At 47.8% G+C, this 13787-nt stretch overlaps 1 protein-coding gene across 2 annotated transcripts in view; it reads left to right on the forward strand.

Moving 5' to 3' along the window:
• The first annotated feature begins 756 nt into the window (after nucleotides 1–756).
• Nucleotides 757–13787, forward strand: part of LOC132006392 (low-density lipoprotein receptor-related protein 8-like) — a 28004-nt gene continuing 14973 nt past the window's right edge. Inside the window, exons 1-8 of one of the 2 annotated variants that reach the window (XM_059384163.1) lie at nucleotides 757–1012; nucleotides 1133–1258; nucleotides 3212–3436; nucleotides 8335–8646; nucleotides 9325–9537; nucleotides 10688–10882; nucleotides 11423–11638; nucleotides 13182–13420. In XM_059384163.1, coding sequence (XP_059240146.1) covers nucleotides 1228–1258; nucleotides 3212–3436; nucleotides 8335–8646; nucleotides 9325–9537; nucleotides 10688–10882; nucleotides 11423–11638; nucleotides 13182–13420 — 1431 coding nt within the window. In that variant the 5' untranslated portion in view covers nucleotides 757–1012; nucleotides 1133–1227. The remainder of the gene's footprint in view (nucleotides 1013–1132; nucleotides 1259–3211; nucleotides 3437–8334; nucleotides 8647–9324; nucleotides 9538–10687; nucleotides 10883–11422; nucleotides 11639–13181; nucleotides 13421–13787) is intronic. The other variant, XM_059384162.1, reaches the window with a different exon arrangement.

Raw genomic sequence — 13787 nt, forward strand, 5'->3', positions numbered from 1 at the left:
CACCAGCTGAGCCAGCCAGGGGCCCTGGGAGTCGTATTTTTAAGTCTGTTACTTCAGCTGTGACTTTGACAATTTATAGCCCCTCTTTGAACTCCCATCACCCTCTGTGAAGAGAAATGGATCATTCACCTCAGAAAGCAGCTGGAGAACATAGGGAAAGACTTGGTACCACATCTGGAAGCAGACAGTAAGTTAGGGTAGCTACTTGTGCAATGTACCTCTGACCCCAGTTTGTGCAAGAAGCAGTCCAACCACTGGCTTTGGCATTAGCCTCCATGAATTCTAAGGCACTCTCCTCTTTATCAAGTTGATAGCACTTGAAGATGTTTAATCAGTGTCCACGCAAGAGGTGTCCTGATGCCAGAGTCTCATGCTAATGGCGACCAACTCTCATGACTCTACCCTTCAGTCCATAGAGACGGTCAACGTGGATGGCAGTGGGAGGCACACATTTCCTGAGATCTTCTTGGAAGACGACAACCCAATAGGACTAGCTATATTCGAGAACTCCTTCTTCTGGGCAAATAAAATACATCTGTATCATACTTCACCCCACACCCCCAAGGAGAGAGCGGTGTTGCTCAATGCTTCCATGTCTGCTTTCTCCATCCTCCACAAATCCCAGCAGCCCAAGGGTATGTCCCTGACATGTTCATTGTTAATTGCGGTTGATGTTAATTTTTCTGCTCTTCACAGAAAACTGAAGAAAGCCCAACGTCCTGTTTATGGGAGGAAGCCAAATATTCATTGACTAGGAATTAAAGGCTTTTGATAACCAGAAACTGTATGTCAGATTCAACTCAGCTTAAGTGGGTCGGAGAAACTCCCCAAAGTAGAGAGCTGTGACTACTACTTACTTCTAAAGGAGTCTTCTTGTCAGCAAGCCAGGGAGTCTTTTTGCCTTAACTCTAGGGCCGAAGATGCTGTTGGTTGAAGACTTACTGGCCTGAGCTTAATATGGATAAGTAATTGCTACTATCTGAAAGGGGATCATGAGAGTTTAACCTAGAAGGTAACGAGGATCCTGGGATTCCTCTTAAGGCAAAACCAACTGAACTCCCTTGAGTATTAAGTTTGGAACTGATATGGAGATTTCTGAAATCATACCTAACCTATTTCTATTTGAAAACAGGCAGACCGCCAGCATGTGCTCCAGGCTCATGCAGCCACCTCTGTCTCCTGTCCCCCGTCCATCCCAAGGGCTATAAGTGTGTTTGCCCAGAGGGAATGTTCCTTTTGCCTTCCGGTACATGTAGCGGTGAGTATGCTGAGGCAAATGGACTTGGCTCAGGGAGACTCATTCCATTTTGGGATCAATCACTTGTATACTGACAACCTTACCTTGTTAAGTTTTGTTATCCAAAGATCTTAAGTTCTTTTATTATTGTGTTGAAAGTATAGAACATAAAGCTTAGTATTTTAACCACTTTCAAGCATGTAGTAGCATTGAGTGCATCCACGTTTTTATGCAACTATCGCTACCATCCATCTCCAGAACTTTTTCTTTTTTTAAAGAAAGATCTTTGTTTAGAGTGAGAGCAAGAGCAGGAGGGAGGAAGAGTGGGAGGGAGAGAGTGCCAAGCAGGTTCCACACTGAGCGCAGAGCCTGACTCGGAGCTTGGTCTCATGATGCTGAGCTCACACCCTGAGCCTAGATCAAGAGTTGGCCTTCTAACTGACTGAGTCACTCAGGCTTCCCTCTCCAGAATGTTTTCATCTTCCTAAACTGAAATTTTGTACCCACTAAACAATAACTCCCCATTCCTCTCCCCCAGCCCCGGCCCTAGACCACCATTCTACTTTCTATATGAACGTGACAACTCTAGGAACGTCATAGGAGTGGAATCCTACAGTGTTTGTCCTTCGGCTGCTGGCTTAGTTTCCTTTACTGTCTTTAAGGTTCATGTTGTAATATGTGTCAGAATTGCCTTCCTTGAATAATCATTTAATTTATATTTTGGTTTCTCCATTCATCTGTTAATGAATACTAGGGCTTGTTTGATTTTAAAGCAGGAGTAATAGGTTTACACCAGTCAGTTTTACCCCAAAATTAAGTCGGTACAAGAAAGAAATGCTCCGTAGTCTTATGCTTGCGTACTCTGACCTAGGTTTGTAAGCAGGGTCTATTGCAGTATGGTTAATAGAAATTCTTGTTGTTTTGCTTTGAAATATTAAGGCCTACAAGCTCCTTTGAACATCTCTATCCAAATTACTTTTTTTGGGGAAAGATTTTATTTATTTATTTTAGAGAGAGCGCGTGCACAGAGGTACAGAAGTGAGAGGAGGGGTAAAAGGAGAGAGAGAGAGAATCTCAAGCAGAGCCCTCTGAGTGCAGAACCCAGTGCAGGGCTTGATCTTACAATCCTGAGATTATAACCTGAACTGAAACTGAGAGTTTAACGCTTAACCAACTGAGCCACTCAGGTGCCTCCCACATTACGTTTTTGCTGAAGAACACTCAGGTTTTAAGAAGGATAAAGATATAAATATCTTCATGCTCTAACCACCTTTAAAAAACATAATTCTCAGGGGTAGATGCCGGATGCGATCACGGTGCACGTAATACGCTGTTGTGCCAAACTCAGGACTTCACTTTGACTTGTATCTTGAGGGGCACCTGGGTGGCTCAGTGAGTTCAGCATCTGCCTTCGGCTCAGGTCATGATCCTGGGGTCCTGGGATCCAGCCCTGTGTTAGGCTCCCTGCTCAGCCGGGGGTTTGCTTCTCCCTCTACCCCTCCCCCTGCTCATGCGCTCTTCCTCTCTCAAATAAATTAATAAATCTTTTAAAAAATTTTAAAAATTATATCTTGAACATAACATATACAGCTAAATACCCGAGTAACTTTTCTTTAAATAGGCAATCGAATTTAAAATTCTTTCTACTGAGACTTGTGCACCATGAGCAAGGGTTTGAGGGCATGAATGAAACAGATGGGGCACTGCCCAGCCCTAATCCTTGTGGCTCTCTGTTAACCTTCCAGCAGAAATTTGAAAGCTTTAGTGATTTGGGAAAGCAGAGCAATACTTCATTTGCCCAAATGACTCCCTTCTCCAAGGAGGCTCAGGCTTTCGTGCTGTATTCATGCCTCAGAAGCGAACTTGCTAAGACCCCTTTCTACGTGTTACTCAGCTGGAGAGTTTACTCAAGAAGGGAGCAGGGGGCTTATCTAACAAATGGCCAAATGGTAAATCTCTCCTTTCTCTTGGTAGAGTTAAAGATAGTATTTTCGTCTGGCAAACGTCTCTACTTGTTGAAAGTTGGTTTTATGGGAACTGCTATAGAGAGAACCCTAGTTCAAGAGCATTCGAGAAACATCTATTTACTGGATATTGACTGGAAAAGAAACCTCGTCTACTGGACAAATGCCGGGGGACAGCTGTTCTGCTCAGCTGGCTATTCAGGAGAAAAGCAAGAGATTTGGACAGAGCACACAGGTAAGCTGGATGGCTATTTTGGATTTTTCCCCTTTATTTCCTGGCTTTAAAATTAACTAAAACAAAACAAAACAAAACAAAAACAAAACCCAAGCCCAAAAAACAACAAAAAAACCTTACCTGATCTGAATCAACCTTAATGCCAAAGGATGGTTTTAAGGTAATTTAAACATGGACTGTCTGACTTAACCTTATATTTTTAAGAGGAATACAGGCTGTTAAAAGACTACTGTGATTTGGGAAATCCTAGGGTCAGTAGTAAGTTTTTTGAAATTCTATTTTTCTGGCCTTAAGTTTGGGTAGGATAGAAATAGACCTTAAATATTTCAGTTTTGCATTGCAGATTTTTCTTGCACTAATTTAGAAGTGGTTTGCAATGCAGATTTCTGAGACAACTAGAGAGATATTTTCTTAATATGGCAATAGATCCTTTCTCTCCACTCTCACATTGCTGAATGGCACGGCCCATCCTTAGCGCTGTGTACTCTACCTAAAGGCAAACATCTACCTTGTAAAAGAGATCTGGGGCTAGAGCTCTAGGGTGAGCAATTTGATTTCTGAATGTCTGGGTCCCTGTTAGTCTAAGCACCAATGATAGGCTTTACTACAGGAAGCGCCATATTGAAATGCATGTTCCTCCAACACGCTTCTGAGCAGTAGGTTCTGCTGAGTCCTGTGGGCAAGCACAACGCCTGGCACCTAGGAACTTCTGGTACCTGCCCCAGAGAACTTTCAGGAAAGAGTGGAATGGACCGCATTCTTGAAACACAACTGGTGGCTATCTGAGGAAAGTCGTGATCTTGAATTTCTTTTATTTCTCCCCACTAATTAAAATGCCACTTTCACTCCACTGGCTAATCTTAGCTAGTAGGGTTCTGTGTTACAATGATCACATTGAGGGTTTGTAAGGGACTGGCAGTTTCATTTGAGCTGGCTTCTAGTGTGGAATGTGGAGTCCCTGTGGTACGTGGCTCTGAAATAAAAGAAAATATATATGTCTCTGTCCCCTGCTTACTAGCACAGAGTTCTTAAGACCTTCGTAACTTCCTGAGTGAAAGCACCAGACACACACCTCCCTCCCCTAAGCTGTTTGGAATTTTTGAGGTCATAGGAAGAGCTTAGTTAGAATGAGCCAAGTTTGGCGGGGTCTGCAGTGCAATGTAGCATTGAATTTAAGGTCCATTTCTACATTACCCAGACTTAAGGTCAGAAAAATTTAAAAACCTTACCACCGACCCTGGGAAGCTGTTTACCAGAAAGATCAAGATCAAGATCAAGCCGTAACTGGAAGCTTAGAACTTTCAGCTCCACTTCCTGTTCTCTGGAGAGGGGAGAGGGGCTAGGGGCTGGAAATGGAATCGGGGATCCATCACGCTTATGTAATGAAGCTGCCATGAAATCCCCAAAGCGGGGGCTTCAGTAGAGCTTCCGGGTTGGTGAACACGTCTGTGTGCCGGGAGGGTGGTGCAGCCCATCTCCATGGGAACAGAAGCTCCTACTTCTGGGCCCTTTGGATGTGGCTCTGTGGTTCTCTTTGTCCAGCCGTTCATCTGTATCTCTTACGAAATAAACCAATAAATTTGTTTCCCTTAGTTCTGTGAGCAGCAGGTTACCAAACCCAAGGAGGTTGTGGGAACCCTGATTTAGAGCCAGTGGCTCAGAGTGCTGGTGGGACCCGAGACTTGTGACTAGCTTCAGAAGCAGGGGCAGTCTTGGCACAGAGCCCTTAACCTGTGGGCTTTGATGCCAACTCCAGGAGGACAGGGTCAGCACTGGGTTGTAGGATATTCGGCTAGTGTTGCAGAATTGCTTGGTATGGGGAACCCCCCGGGATCCCCCACATCTGGTGTCAGAAGTGTTGGAGGTGTAAACGCCACACAGGTGCGTTTCTTCCTACAAAGTGAGTGAAAGCATGACAAAGCCAGGCAGACCCTTCAGAGCGGGGATCAGGCTGGTTACTACCTACCGGGACCTGTTTGCAGAGCCCAGGGTCTCCTTACGACCCCGGTGAGCATGCAGCTTTCAGCTTCCCCTTGCATCAGAGCGTGCTAATATCAGTGTTGTCTCTCTCTCTCTCTCTCTCTTTTTTTTAGAAGATTTATTTGAGAATGGGAAAGAGAGCACATGGCGGGGAGGGCCAGAGGGAGAAAGATGCTTAAACACACTCATACTGAGTGTCGAGCCCAATGTGGGGCTTGATCTGTTGACCCTGAGATCACGACCCCAGCCAAAATCATGAGTCAGATGCTTGACCGACTCTGTCATCCAGGTGCCCCAGTGTTTTCTCTTGAATGAGTGAATCTTGTCCTCATTGAAAAATGTAGGCTAGGGAATACAGAGGAGATTACTTTAGGAAAAACAAAAAAATGGGAGGGCTCCAGAATTCTGTTTTAGGCAAGACTGCCTAAAGAAACCTGTATAGAATTGCTCAAAGAACCTTCTGTGGCCCTGGCAACCGTGCAGACAGCACCAGTTAAAGCTAATACCAGACAGAACGTGTCTTCTGGGCAGAAGGCAGAGCCCATAGGAGAAGAGAGAAGTTGATCTGGGTGTGGCTAGTCTCTTCTTACTAACTGGCCAGCCTTAAGTCCCTTCTTTCCTGGGGTGACTTAAGGAATGTGGGGGACAACTCTGTGCAAGTTCCTCCACGTGAAAACACGGGGAATAGTAAAACCTCCCATCCTCACAGCCAGGAAGTGGGAAGAACTAGAACTCCGGAACCCTGTGTGTACAGGCTTCTCCCTTCTGCTACCCACGCCCAGCTTCGTGCCTCATCTGTTTGTCAGTCTCCCTCGTAGTTAACATTGGAGCTCTTTTTTTTTTTTTTTTTAAAGCTTTTATTTATTTATTTGACAGAGAGAGAGTGAGAGGAGGAACACAAGCAGGGAGAGTGGGAGAGAGAAAAGCAGGCTTCCCGCTGAGCAGGGAGCCCAGAGCGGGGCTCATTCTAGGACCCTGCGATCATGACCTGAGCCAAAGGCAGACGCTTCACGACTAAGCCACCCAGGCGCACCAACCTTAGAGTTCTGAAACATTCCGGCACACCACAGAGTGTTCTACTAAGACCCAGCTCTGTGAGGTGGTGGGGGCGTGGGGAATGTGCACATAGATGCATTATATAGGTTTGCAATAAAGCTTGCCTATATAAATGTTGTAGCACAATTTACAAATAACAAACTATACAACATTCTTTGTTGTAAATTTCATGTAGGTACATGATTTTCAGATTGGTTACAGATCCAAGAATTCAGAATAAAAAAAGCAGTTTATAGCTGCAGTTCAATCAGAATTTAACAAAATCCAACTATGAATAAATGCTCGACTGCGATCCAATTTGGCACAGAGTCGCTGCCATCAGAGCAAATACAGTCCTACTCTAACGTAATTTGACAGTTGCTTCTGTAAACTAGTGGGAAGTGTAGCAGTGAAGACTAATTGAAATTACTTTATTGACCAAAGGGACTGATTTGTGGATTTGGAAAATAGTTTTCAAAATCTAGGAAAATGTTTTCCCAACTTCTGTGGTCTCTAAAATGTCGTGGGCATAGGTGTGACGCATGTAAGTTTAATTGGCAATATGAACACTTTCCTCTGCCACGTAAGTCCAGACCAGGGTTGTCAGCCTCCTTCTATAAAAGGCCAGACAGCAACTATTTCAGGCTGGTCGGGCACTGTGCTGTTCCGTCTGCAAAGGAGCCGACCACCGTGTGTGCGTTAGGGACCATGGTATGTTCCCCTGGAATTTACAAAAACACGCCAAAGGTTGGAATTGGCCCCAGGGCCATTCTTTGTCAGTTCCTGGTCTAGAAAATGAAACTGAAAACAAATCAAGCCCTGATTTGGAGGGTTTGCCAATGCCTCTGGTGGAAAATACTCCCACAGTGGCAGGTTTCAGGCTCACAATGTAAGGTGACTTATCACAGAGTTTGGAAGGAGCATGGAGTAGCAAAGTGCAGGAATGCAAGGACCAGAGTATTTTTGTTTCAAGTGCAGTTAAGTTGATGTGATTTAATTTTAAAAATGACTATATTGGACAGCAAGCTTGCAGTGTTCCTGAATTCAACAACTGGCCATTCCAAGCTTGTGCAAAGAACAGATGCTCTCCTATGCTTTTCATAGGTACCGACTCGAATCCTCAAAACTGGGAGAAGCCCTGTCCCTATCACGCATTTGCAGGAACTGAGCCACAGTAATTAGCTGACACCTTATCTTGGGATGTGCTTCAAAAATGGCAGTCTGACTTCCAGCCCAATACTGCTCTTAACTTTAAAGCTGTACTCACCCTAGGGTAGGTACTGCCTAGCTGAGATCCACTTACGTGGGTCTAGTGGGCAGAATGGGAGTAGGGAGTGCTTGGTGGGCTAGTGCCCACGTCTGTTATGCTTAAAAGCTACCACTTTGTGGCTTTTATATACTTGGTCCCTGTCCTATCTCTGTCCTCAAGCTCTAGGTCTCCTCACTCCCCGCCCACTCTACGGGTGACCTTCCATACCACTGCTGTGGTGACACTTCCCCCAGGCTCTGCCTTCCCGTAGCCATTTCAGTTCCAGGCACTTGGCATGTCATTGATTGATTGTCCTACGTATCCGACGAAGAGGGAGGCGAAAGCAGAGTTGCATGTCTGCGTTCAAACATAAGTGTTGCAGCTCAGATATACAGCTCCTAAAAGGCAGTGGCTGTCTCTCTTACCAGCAGGTTGTGAGGATCACATGAGCTCGTATGACAGATAAGGGCCTAGAACCAGAGTAGGTCTGATGGGACTCCTCATGTGAACGAGGTATGTGGGCTCGTTAGGGACCAGGCTTCGCATCCCTCTGAGTGTCTCCCTTCCAAAACGTTAAGGGCGTGCACGAATGTATTTGAATGTCCTAATGGGAGTTCCTTTCCCGCCCTCACAGTCTGCTCAGCAAAGGTGGACATATCCACAGGGAACTTGTACTGGCTGCCATGTGACCGACGTGCTATCCAGAAGACTGGACTCCCTGGCCCAGACACCTGGACCCTCTACACAACAGGCCACATTATACTGCATCTTCTTCTCGACTGGCCAGAGAGAGTGCTCTACTGGGTGGAGAGTGGGAAGCACTTGCAAAGTATGACCCTCGATGGCAAAACCAGACGGCAAGTCTGGACGGGCACCTGGACGGCAGACACCCACATGACCTTGGACCTCGGCGCGTCTAGCATCCTCTGGACGGCCAAAGGGTCAGGTAAGTGCCACGCAGAGCAGTGGTTGGTAGAAGCCGGGGAGCGGTGGTGGTAAGGCTCGTTACTGCGTGAGGAATGAGCTCATTCCGAGAACTAGCTAGACCTGGGCTTGAATTAGGTTCTCATAGTTACGGCTTGGGCACGCGTCCCTCAGCTCAGACTCAGTTTCCTTGGTAAGTCTAGATTTTTGACTTGAAAGGCAGAAAACTGCAGAGCTAACATGCTTAGTCGCTTTTGGTTCGGAATGGGTCTCTGCCTCCATGAGCAGACGTAACAAACCCAAACCTGCCTTGCAAATGAAGCAGAGGTGCTCGGTCCGCTGGGTACCAGATACAACTTCTGCCTGGCTGCCGGCTCCGACCGTCTTCTCCACCAGTAGCTGCCCCCGAGGGCTGGTGGCTTCGTGTGGGCAACTGAGTGTGTTTGCATGCTGCCTGAGGATAGGATAGGGCTTGCCTCACGCTCACAGGTGGCAGATCTCCAGTTCCTAGAGCTTTAAACGCTTTCCGGGACTATCTTTAACTGCAAAACTAAAACCTACAAAACTCAATAGGAAGAGTCTGGGCTTTTCAATGGGGCTCGTTGACTCTCAATCAAGGGCTACCCATGCGTCTGTCCCTACCCCCCACCCCGACACAGGTTACTCTCCGCCAGCCTATAAGCACTTGACTCTTCCTTAGGTTTGCAAAGTCTGAGTCTCCTAAAAAACAGAACATACACTTTGAACAAGACCTGGAGTGACGGCATTCTTGCGGCTCACGAGCCCTACCTGGTGACCGTGCACAGGGGAGCCCTCCTGCTGTGGGACAGGAGGACACTGGAGCCCTTCACCTTGTCCAAAGAGCCGTATGTGAGGACACTGATCATCCTGACTGAGAACCAGCAAGTCCCAGGCGAGTCTTCCTCTGTGGGGTTCTTCTTTGAAATCACTTTCTTTGCCTCTGGTCTGTGTGTTTGCGGAGGGTAAAATCCTGGGGGGGGGGGGGTCTTTGTATTAGCTGTTGTCGGTACTCACAGTGCCACAGGCCTTCCCCCTCACTCGTCCTTATCCTGGAGGATTAAGAGTCACACACACACGTTTCTCAAAGTTGCTACATTGACATGACCCCCAGCAAAACTTCCAGAAGTTTGCCCACCATAACCCCTTTGGGGAGTCCTCTCATATGTTAGCATCTTAAACCTCTTCATCTGGAGGTAAAGAGATCCATTTAATTTGTTCAGAAGCACTTTCCCGAACAGATTTTACCAAGTTACTCCCTTCCCCCAGCAGCAGCATCTTGCAGAGGACCCTTTGAGGAACCATCCAGGGGCTGTGGACACCGGGGCAGGTCCCCCTGGCTGTTGGAGCTGCCCCGGTAGTTCAGATTACCCTGCTGATGGCTGCTTTTCCCTCTTCACATAAGCCTTTGGCCCAGAGCCAAAAAGTTAGTTTCTGGACCTTGAGGCAGACAAAGCCGAAATCCTATCACAGGAGGTGGGGTGGGCGGCTGCAGCTTGGTTATAGGGCTGTAGCAGGGAGTGAGCCAGAACCAGGCCCTGTCTACAGAAACTTTATTTTTTTTTTTAAGATTTTATTTATTTGACAGAGAGAGACACAGCGAGAGAGGGAACCCAAATAGGGGGAGTGGGAGAGGGAGAAGCAGGCTTCTTACCAAGCAGGGAGCCCTATGGGGGCCCTAGTCCTAAGATCCCGGGATCATGACCTGAGCCAAAAGCAGACTGAGGCTTAAAAACTGAGCCCCCCAGGTGCCCGAAATTTTATTTTTCAATCCTAGCAGCTAGTATCAGGCAGGAGAAGAAGTTATTAGGCGTGAAGGAGAAAACAATTTGCCCAAATGTAAAGCCGTTAGATGATGATGGGCCAATGGATCACGTCTGACCGAAGGATCTAGGCTTTGAGGCCATTTCACTGTTTTCTTCTTACGAGGGAGGCACACGTAGCTGCCGGGCCCCAACCTGGCTCTGGGAGGAGGAGGCCGCAGAAGCAAGTCTCCGGTGCCCGGAGCCCAGGGCCAGCCTTGCCGACGCCACTGTTTATTGCAGATCCTGAGCTTGAAGGGGTGGCCGCAGATGGTCCTTCCGCGCTTCCTCTTGCACCCCCATTGCTCTGTACCCCGTCTTCTGTCCCCTGTCGGAATGGGGAGGAATGCGTTTCTCGGGAGTACCTCTGCGATGGCAAGCCGGACTGTCAGGACGGCTCGGACGAAGGGGACTGTGCCCGGTTCTGCAGCAGACCAGGTCTGTCTCTGTGTCAGGAGGAATGCCACGTGGTAGGAGTGAGCAGCGTTGATCACAAGTACCCTTGCCTCCCCTCGGTAAAGTGTCGTAGCTAAAGGTCCTAGTCTGTCGGAATACGGACGCTGCCAGTGTCCGTTTTATCACGTTAAGTCGGACGTTTTACCGGGTGTAATTTTTAACTATTGCTTCCTTGCCTCCTTAAATTTGCTTAAGTGTTCCAGGGTTTGCCTTTATAAAGGCTGAGCCATAAGCCGACCAGAATGGACCACTTAGAACAGATTTGGCAGTGATTTTCTGTAAGTTGTTCAAGTACCCAAACCAATAGGAGTCCTTATTACTGAAACAGCCTCGTTCAGCTGGTTAATTTAACTGACCTGAGCACTTTATTAAAGCTTGCTTAGGGATTAGATAAGCTATAGAGCTTGATCAGATAGGATGTAGTCTACCCCTTAAGCCCCAGAGTGAGGGGGCGTTCATCTGACTTTCAGCCTTCAGTAGGACTGAGCAGACGGTGCAAACCCCCGGTCCTTCCCGCCGTAGGGCTCTTCCGGTGTCGGAACGGAAACCAGTGCATTGAGGAGACCTTCCGCTGTGATGGGGCTCAGCAGTGCTCTGATGGGTCTGACGAGCTGGGCTGCTGGAAGCCCGCTGAAGATTGTTCTCTGCGTTGTGACAACGAGACTCGCTGTGTCCCCAAGAGCTGGCTGTGTGACGGCCACCCCGACTGTTCTGACAGGAGCGATGAACAAAGATGCGGTAAGTGCCGTGCGGCTCACGTCGGCGGCCTTGTGTTCTACGAGGTTGCCACCGACCCCGAATGCACAGACCCCACATCACTGCCCATAGAAGAGACACAGGGCAACATTTCTGAGACTCTCTCGTGACAGTACTTGTGTCGACTGACCAACATAAAACCTTACTTTAGTGCAGGCTGTTTAGAGACTACTTGATATGCACATTGTCAGCTCATTGACACTGAAGCCGCGACCCCAGCACGGTAACACCTGCCCCAACAAAGCTTGACACAGCGTTTGCTCCGCGAGGCGGCTCTCGACGTCTCGCACTAGGAACGCCAGACCACATTTCCGCTCTGCCCTTGGGGGGAGCTTTTCAACAGCAGAATTCCCCCAGAGTACAAACATGTGGGAACTATGGCTCTAAAGAGACTTCGGAAAGGACACTTGTTTCCAGTGTGAGGACGGAAACTAGAAGGCAGAGCGTCGCCTCATTCCACCTCAGCTGGAAACGCGTGCTCGGGGACACAAGTGTTTTTCTGCTTTGTGTAGGCGTATCTTCAGATGACCGTGAAAGCGTGGGAGCATGGATTTGAGGGTGGGGGTATGAATTTTGGCAAGTAGGTGAATGTGTAAATAAAGAATCTGCAAATAGCGAAGACGGACAGGACTTACCACAAAGTTAGCAGATTGGATGAAAGGGTCTGAGTTGGATGTTGGAGATCGTGGTACAACACTTCTCTCTTTGTGACAAGATTCCCATTAGTGGAAAACTAGTCTACTCTTCGCAATGTTGCTTGAGCAAGAATCGACCATCTTGAAGATTTTAATTTTGATCCTAGGTCTTCTCGTGTGGTCGGCCATCCTTATCTTTAGGTGTGATTGCTTTCCCCTCTTTTCGTTAGGATACGCCATCTTTCTTTTTAGTCTTCCCGGTGGCCTGTTTCAAGGCCCTTAATCACATTGTGGGAATAGGGTAGGAGAGAGAATTTGGAGAATTGAAATGGGAAGAAGAGGAAGCTGGGTGAGGTATCATGACAGATTTGAATGCAGAGGCCATGGAGTAGCTGGACAGTATCCGTGCACTTGGGTTTACGAGAAGAACATCAGGAGAGGCAGGAAGGAACACTGGGTATAATTTCCTTTTCAATGCATATTTATGGTTTTGCATAGGACCTAAGCTTTTTTCTTGAGCCAAGTCAAGCAACTTCTATCTGTAGGAACTGAGCCCAAGAACATAACATGTAGGGTATGTTGGATGTCATGAGAGACTTTCTCTCCTCATGGATGACAGTAAGGTCCCAGAGAGGAGTCCTACTCCTCAGCCTCTCCCAGTGTCCTTCCATGTGTGCCCCCTGCCTGTCCCCCAGCCCTCATTCTCCGAGACAGGGTTCTTCTGGGCTATTTAGTAGGACTTCTCTATCCTAAGACTATTTAACCACCTCGAGGGCTGCGGGTTAGTTCCCCAGGTGACAGCAGAAAACTGGAAAGTCTTCAAATCCTCCACGTGCCCTCAAATGGCTTCCACATCTGGCTGACTTCTTACCCAAAGCCTTGTTTTCTAGTTCAGGTGAAGTGCAGCGCCTTTGAATTTCAGTGCGAGAACGGCCAATGCATCTCGCACTTTCTGCGCTGCGACGGGAACCGAGACTGCCTGGACCACTCGGATGAGGACAGCTGCTCTGTGGCCTGGCCGCTGCGGTGTCCGTCGGGGGAGGTGAAGTGCCGGGGCAGCGGAGAGTGTGTGCCCGTGGCGTGGCTCTGTGACCGTGACTTTGACTGTGAAGACGGGATGGATGAGAAGGTAGGGAGGGCACCCTTCTCCAGAAAAACCGATTTCCCCTCACAGCCGGATCATGTGTCTTCCCGTGGAAAGTGTGAGAAAACCCAAGAACAGAGAAGGAAGGCTTCTCATCCCTCCTGCCCAGAGAGCCACTCATCATGACATCAGGGTGTCTGGAGTGAGAAGATCTCTTGTCAAAAGGCAAATGTTTAAGTGACTTTTTATTGTAGGTTTGCAAGTGTTGGGTCTTCATGGCTCTGGTATAAATGTCCCCCCAGAGACCTGCTCCAAAGCTCTGCCTCCCTGTCACTGAGCAGCCACGACCCTGCCACGTTGTGGGAGGTGCAGTCTGGCTTGAATCCTGCTGCTTGCGTTTGACCCGAAGAAA

The sequence above is a fragment of the Mustela nigripes genome, chromosome 18 (assembly GCF_022355385.1).
Source record: "Mustela nigripes isolate SB6536 chromosome 18, MUSNIG.SB6536, whole genome shotgun sequence".
In the NCBI taxonomy this organism is placed as follows: Eukaryota; Metazoa; Chordata; class Mammalia; order Carnivora; family Mustelidae; genus Mustela; species Mustela nigripes.